The sequence below is a fragment of the Martes martes genome, assembly GCF_963455335.1.
Source record: "Martes martes genome assembly, chromosome: 15".
Taxonomy (NCBI): domain Eukaryota; kingdom Metazoa; phylum Chordata; class Mammalia; order Carnivora; family Mustelidae; genus Martes; species Martes martes.
The window spans coordinates 5,547,970-5,555,026 of NC_137903.1; the positions used below are offsets into that span (position 1 = coordinate 5,547,970).

The 7,057-nt window shown below is 61.6% G+C and overlaps 1 protein-coding gene across 3 annotated transcripts; it reads left to right on the plus strand.

Annotated features, from left to right (window-relative positions):
* Positions 1-5,061: 5,061 nt before the first annotated feature.
* On the plus strand, positions 5,062-6,856 carry KLHDC9 (kelch domain containing 9; the record flags this gene model as incomplete). 3 transcript variants are annotated; one of them, XM_080824540.1, is made up of 4 exons in its annotated part: positions 5,062-5,579; positions 5,761-6,034; positions 6,125-6,323; positions 6,581-6,856. In XM_080824540.1, 4 exons carry the CDS (start codon positions 5,062-5,064, stop codon positions 6,745-6,747), a joined length of 1,158 nt encoding a protein of 385 aa, XP_080680666.1. In that variant the 3' UTR covers positions 6,748-6,856. The 3 variants fall into 3 exon arrangements, with proteins under 3 accessions (XP_080680666.1, XP_080680667.1, XP_080680668.1); XM_080824541.1 differs by having other exon boundaries at positions 5,875-6,034; XM_080824542.1 differs by having other exon boundaries at positions 6,125-6,172; positions 6,581-6,747.
* Positions 6,857-7,057: the final 201 nt, after the last annotated feature.

The window sequence follows — 7,057 nt, forward strand, 5'->3', positions numbered from 1 at the left end:
CAGCGAGGAGTAAGCGCCAAGGCAGGCAGGGTCCTGGGAGCCTGGTGAGAGGATGGCTTCTAGTGAGGACCCCCCAGCCGGGCCCCCCTGCGCTCTCCCAGTCTCCACCCCAACCACGAAGGTGCCAGGCTCCTCCCGGGAAGCCCACCTGCTGGGAAGCACGGAGGCAGCCCCCAAGGGCCGGCCGGCTCGCAGAGCCCACAACGCCAGGGGCGCCTTTGGGAAGCTCCAGGCCTTTGGCGCTTCTCCCGCTCACCCAAACCCTCATCCAAACGTTCAGCTCGGATGCAGCGGGTCTGCTGTCTCTGCCAATCAGACGGCCTGAGCCACTTCCTGGCCACCCGCCTGCGCTCCTGTCACTCCGGATTCAGCCGCCCCCCCGGGAGGTTGGGGGGGTGGGGGGAGCAAGCCTGCCCAGGCGCTACAATCCAGCCTCAACCTGGGACCAGGCAGTGCGGGCGGCACGGCGGCTGCAGAGTCCAGGAGGCCCAGGGCTGTGGGGAGCCTGGAAGGGCTGGGAGCTTCTCCAAGAGTGGGGAAGGCCCTGAGGGCAAAGGCAAGCGTTCCTGGAGGGGAGACCTGAGAGGAGAGGGGCCGAGGCTGAGAGGACAGGAGGGGGAGGGCGACACCCGTGGAATGGGGGAGGAACCGGGGACTCCCGCAATTTGAGGGCAGATTTTCTTTTGAAGTGTGTTGGCGTATCTTCCTTCCGTGTGGCCCGGGAACGCCCGCCTGCCGGTCTCATGAAGCCGGGCTCTGTCCTGCTCTCCCCTTCAAGAACCAGGCCCCCTCGCCCCTGCAGCCTGCTCAGAGGTCAGGACGTGGTGCCGCTGCAGAGGGGCGGGGCCCAGGGGCTCCAGGAAGCAGGGACCCGTTCTCCTAGTCCCGAGACACCCCCAAGGCCTCACTCCCACTGCCCTCGGAGACTGGGCCCCAAACCCGCCTGTTTGCAGCCCCGCAGACAGCGAGGTTGGGAGACGTCCAGGTCTGCGGCCGAAGCAGGGGCAGGCCTCTGACTCCCCTCCCGAGCTACCCCGCACGCCCAAGAGGCACCACAGGCCTCACCTTGCAGACAGCCCTAGTCCCTGCCCTCCAGCATCACCCTGAAGCCTTTCTGAGCCTATTTCACCTTCAATTCTAGAAGAGGCGTTAAAAAAAAAAAAAAAGAGGGAGGGCTAGCGAGCAAGAAACAGAGAGTCCCTTCCGGTGACAGTCCGCCAGGTCCGGAGGCACGGGTCCATGAACCAGAAGGAAAGGGTAGAGGAGCAAAGACGGGTCTAACTCCCCCTGCCAGCCTGCTTCCCTCCTGGGCCCAGGCCTCCCTGCCCTAAGGTCTCTTGTGGTTCAGTCCTACGCCCTGGAAAGGGCCTGTACACTGTAGCTCACTCAGTCCTCATCAGGAACCCATACCCTAGGACTGTGCCCAGGGACAGTCCACAGTCTACAACACAGCCAAAGGGGAGAAGCCTGGCCACTCCTGGAAGGTTCCAAAGCAAAGTCAGGCAGTTGGCTCTGTTAAGCAGGACAGAGAGAGAGAGAGAGAGAGAGAGAGAGAAGGGCAGACTCAGAGAGAGAAACACAAAAGTAGAACTGGCAAGAGACAGATCTCAGGGCACAGGGCTACAAGCAGACACCAAGAGAAAGAAAGGAGTGGGGGAGAAGGAGACAGACGTGGAGGAACGATGAGCGTAATTCAAAGAGACAAAGAAGCTGAGACAAAGTCTGAAACAGAGCCAGGAAGACCTAAAGAGAAATTTCTTTTTTTTTTTTTTTTAAAGATTTATTTATTTATTTATTTGACAGACAGAGATCACAAGTAGGCAGAGAGAGAGGAGGAAGCAGGTTCCCTGCTGAGCAGAGAGCCCGATGTGGGGCTCGATCCCAGGATCCTGGGACCATGACCTGAGCCGAAGGCAGAGGCTTTAACCCACTGAGCCACCCAGGCGCCCCAAGAGAAATTTCTGAATGCCTCCTTGCCCACTGCTGCCCCTTCCTCCTGCTTCCCTCTTCCGCTCTCAATTTCAACCACTCAACGTGGACCCGGTGACTTACCTACTCAGATTCGCCAAGTCCCTTAGCAATTCAAGTTTTCCCCATTCTCAGCCCCCTCCATCGTCCTCTAACCTCCCCGACTGCCCCTTCGCTTCACCCCATCTGCCCCCCAGCCCACCTTTCTCTCGCATTCCTTCCTGCTCGCATCTCAGCTCGGACGAGCCAAGATCTGGCCTCTTGTCATCTCTTTTCCTAGCCGTTCCTCTGTCCTTCTGTTCATCCACGTCCTTATTCTGGCTGAACCAAGAGCAAAGAGCCAGAATTAGGGCCAGGAAGGCACGGGTCCAGGCAGTCCACTGGCCAGAATGAGCTGGGGAAAAACTTAGAAAGTCAGAGGACAAGGGAGGAAGGGGAGGTTGGGGGAACGACACAGGCAGAGAAGGGTTGGAGTCTGGAGAGCATCTCCCTGAACCAGGGATGGCTCCAGGGTCAGAGCGAGGTTCAGGGAAGGAGAAAACGGAGTCAGAGTTCTGTGAAGGACTGAGGCGAGCAGGTGGTGATCTGGGGCTGGGACAACGTCGGAGACTGGGAAGCTGGGCTGGAGGCCCCCTCGCCCACCAGAAACAGCCACCGGAGGCCAAACTCAGAGGACCCTGTCGGGACGGGGAGCCTGTGAGGACGATCTGCCGCCAGCCCCCACTCCTGCACGGAGGCTGTCCCTGGATGTTATTAGCAGGGGAAGCAGGGCCAGAAAAGGAGGGGCCCTTCTGTTCTCACACAGTCCCCTGTCAGGTCTCCCCTTCACTTTCTCCGAATGCCGCTTCCTTCCTGGAGCACTGACAGAGCCAACGCCGAGCGCTCCAGATGCCGCTCTGGGTGTAAAGTGGATGTCCCGCAAAGGCAGCCTGACTTCTTTTTTTTTGTCGCGTTCTTCCCTCTCTCTTTCCCCGGGGTTCTTTTCTGCCTCCCATAGGAGGCGGGGGAGGAGTGACGGGCAGCTCATCCCCTGGGTCTCTGTCATGGATAAAGGCCTCTAAGACACTAGATGGGACTGGGGGGTCGGGGAAGGGGCAGCCAAAGAGCGTGTGAGGTTCAGGCTCTATGTGCGAGCGACGTGCGAACGGCTGAGGTCGCAGAGTCAGAGTGGAAGCCCGGAGGAGGAACAGCAAGCTGTGAGGGAGACGCTGGAAAGGCCCCTGGGGTGGGGAGTGCCCTGTTCTACCCAGCAGAGGCAGAAAATGAGTCTGAGCCCGGGCGTCTGGCTCGCTCGGTCAGTGGAGCAGTGACTCCTGATCTTGGGGTTGTGGGTTGGAGCCCCAGGTTGGGTATAGAGGTTACTTTAAAAAATAAAAGCTTTGGGGGCAAAATGGGCATATAAGCCACCAAGGGCCACCCCCCAGGCAACTCGTTGCCTAAATCCTAGGAGCGGGACAGATTTCAGTCGGGCTGTTAGGAGGCTGGCTGGCTCTCAGATTTCAGTCAGGGACATGGTAAGTTGGGGATCTGGGAGGCACCTGGGTGGCTTCGTGCGTCTGACTCCTGGTTTTGGCTCAGGTCAGGATCGGAAGGTCATGAGAGGGAGGCCTGTGTCAGGCTCTGCCTCTGCCCTCGGTGCAGAGTCGGCTTCAGACCGCCTCTCTCCCCTGCCCTCTGACCCTTGCCCTCCTCGTGCTCTCTCTCTCTCAAATAATAAATAAAACTTAAAAAAAAAAAAGTTGGTGATTTTTTTAGAGATTTTGTTACCACCATCTGGGAAAACTGAGGACCCTCTGTTAGACCCCGCAGACCCCGGGAAATCTGGAAATGAACGGGCAGAGACTTTCAAAGCTCTTATGGGGTCTCGGCTTCAGGGACAGGTGGGAAACAGGTATTGTGACCTTCCGGTCTCTCCGTCCCTTCCTGCCCACACTCTGTCCATGCCGTTTTCTCTGAGGGCCAGAAGCTGGGGTCCCAGGCCTGTGCCATCTGACCCCGAATTCCATGTCCGCCCCACTGCAGCCCGGGAAACTCTCGATGCCTCCATCCTGGGGCATGATGGGGGATGAGTTGATGCGCAGAAACCAAAGGTAGAAGTAGCAGCCACCCCTCCCATCCGCAGCCCGGCGCTGGCGACACGCGTTCTGTTTCTGCCCCACACTGGTCGGCGGAGGAGAAATCTGTCTGCAGCCAAAATTAGTCAGCTTGGCTCTGGGCCTCTCCGTTCTTCACTGAGTCCTGGAGGGACAGAGCTGGGGAGAGGCTCAGGGACTTGCTGGAATTAGAGGGAGACACCGGGGAGGGGCGGGGTCTGTCTGCCCCCCCCCCCGCCCTTCATCTCCAGTTCCAGATGCCACCGCACCTCAGTCTCCTTGCGTTGCGTGGGCCTAAGAGGCGAGCGGAGATCAGGAAAGATTCTCCCCAGGACGCAGGAGTCAGAGTTCTCCGAGGCCGGAGCGTCTTCCCTCACCCGCGAGCCCGCCCCGCGCACGTGACGCCGCGCCCCGAGAGGCGGGCTCCGGCGCCCCCTAGCGGCCAGAGCGGCTGCTCCCGCGGCGGCGCGGGCAGGGACCGGCTTCCGAGAGACCCCGCGACACGCAGCCCACGGCCCAGTTACAAGTGAGAAAGCGGAGGCGGCCTCGAGAGACTCACCCTGAGAGTCGGGCGCACGGCTGGGACCAGAACCCAAGTCTCCTGACTCCCAGGCCAGCGCCCGGCCGTCCGCGGCCTCGCGCTCGCCCTGCTCCCTGGCGAGCGCAGGTGCGGTCAGAAGCCGGTGTCCCTCCTGCCCCTGCAGAGCCCCGCCTGCACCTCAGATCAGCTCGCGGCTCTGCTGACGCAGCAGTCCCGCTGGGGACCCGGCCGCGCTCCGACCGCCGGCAGCTGACAGTTTTCCAGGATTGTCCCGCACCTCGCCGAGCGGCCGGCGCCCTCCCGCAGCTACCCAGGTCTCCGGTCTCCACGGTAACCCGTGCTTTGCGACCTTCACTTTGCAGCGGTCGCGCTGCCGGTGCGGCGGCGGTTGCTGGGCGACCACGGGGGGGCGGGGAGCCAGGGACCCCGGCGGCTCCCGGGGTGGGGGGTGGGGGCGGCATGGCGCTGGCGGGGCCCCCGGGGAGCGCGGGCTGGACCTGGCGGCCGGTGGCTTGGGACGCGCTGCTGGCGAGAGCCTTCCACTCGTGCACTGAGCTGCAGGGCCGCTTCTACGTGGTGGGGGGCCTCCCGGGCGGGGGGGCGACAGAGCCGAGCGGCGACACGGTGGTCTTCGACCCGGCCGCGGGACAGGCCGTGCAGCTGGGCGCCCGGGGCGGCCCGCGGCGCAGCCACCACGACGCGGCGCCCGTGGGCGGCCGCTGGCTCTGCGTGGTGGGCGGCTGGGACGGGGCGCGCCGCCTGGCCACGGTGGCCGCCCTGGACACGGAGCGCGGAGTGTGGGAGGCGTGGAGCGCGGCCCCCGGCAGCCGGCCCCCCGCCGGCCTCAGCAGCCACACCTGCACCCGCGTCTCGGACCGAGAGCTGCGGGTGGCGGGCCGGGAGGGCGGGACCCGCACTCAGCGCCGCTACGGAAGCATCTACACGCTGAGGCTGGACCCCGGCGCTCGCACCTACTGGTACGGCCCACCCTGCCCCAAACGTGTCACCCGCCCTGCATCTCTGCTCTAGAAAAGCGAAGGCTCGGCGGAAGCGCGGGCACCCTCTCCGCATCCTGACCCTCCTCTCCCCCGCATCCACCCTGACGGGGAGAGCTGAGCGCGCTCCCTCCGGGTGTCCCTTCCTCTCCTCTGCCCACAGCTGCGTCCCGGCCTCCTTTCCGCGCTTGCCGCCAAAGAGGCCAGGGAACAGGCAGGACAGCCCTCCTCTCTTCCGGACAACCCAACTCAGGCCCGAACTTCTGCACACCCACAGCTATAAGGAAGAGGGCTGCCACACGGCCTCCCGCTCGGGTCACTGCGCCGCCCTGCTCCCGACCTCGGGGCACCCCCCAGCTCACCAGCTGCTGCTCTTTGGGGGCTGCAACTCCGCGGAACCAGAAGTAGCTGGGCACTGGGGTCCGGGAAAAATTAAGGTAGTATCTGCTCCCATCTTGCTGAGGGTGGATGGGGCTAAAATGGCGAGGCCCCAATCCCTCCAGCCAACCCCTTCTTTCTCCCCGAAGGAGGAACCACCTGCAGCCCCCCGTTTGATGGAACAGCTTGCCAGGCTTGTGAGCACCGGGCGGGGCTCCCGGCAGGGGCCCCGGGGACTGCGGCATCACTCATGCTCTGTGGTGGGGCCCTTCGCTGTGCTATTTGGTGGAGAAACTCTGACTAGAGCCAGAGACACCATCTGCAATGACCTCTACGTCTACGATACCCGTGAGGGGCGCTGGTGGGGGAGCGCAGAATGTGGGGAGGTGGGAGAGAGAGAACCTGCAGGCGCAGAAAGTATGGGTGGGGTAGGGAGGAGCAAAAATTAATCAGCAAGATAAAGGAATACACAGCATATTAAACTGGGAGGAGGCCCACAATCAAGTGAGGAGGGAAAAAACAGGCAAACCTTGGGTCTTGTGAGGAGCAGAAGCCCTAGGGTGCCAAAATGCTGCCACTTCAATGAGCACTTTCTTACCCAACAGGCAAGTCCCCTTCTCTGTGGTTCCACTTCCCCAGTGCAGACCCCGGGCTGAAACGTGTGGGCCATCGGACCTGCCTTTGGAATGATCAGCTTTACCTGGTTGGGGGTTTCGGTGAGGACGGCAGGACACCGAGGCCACAGGTTTGCGTCCTGGACCTATTTATCTAAAGAGCAGTGCCAAGACACAAGCCTCTGTTTTGTTGCAAACTCATAAAGCATCATCCCCAAAGCTATCTGCCTCACTTCAAATGCTTATTAAATTTCAATCTGAGAGTCAACATTTGTCTGTGAGTCTTTGTGTGGGGAGGGCAGTCAACAAGCAGCCACATCTTTATTTGCAAGGGAAAGGATAAAATATGGGACCTCTTCTCCTATCGTGAGCCTTGAGCCTGATGGACTCAAACTCCACAAGTCCTAGGCTTTCCATGCCTCATGCAAATCCCACCCCTAATACTGGGAGAAAGCTTCAGGCTAGAGC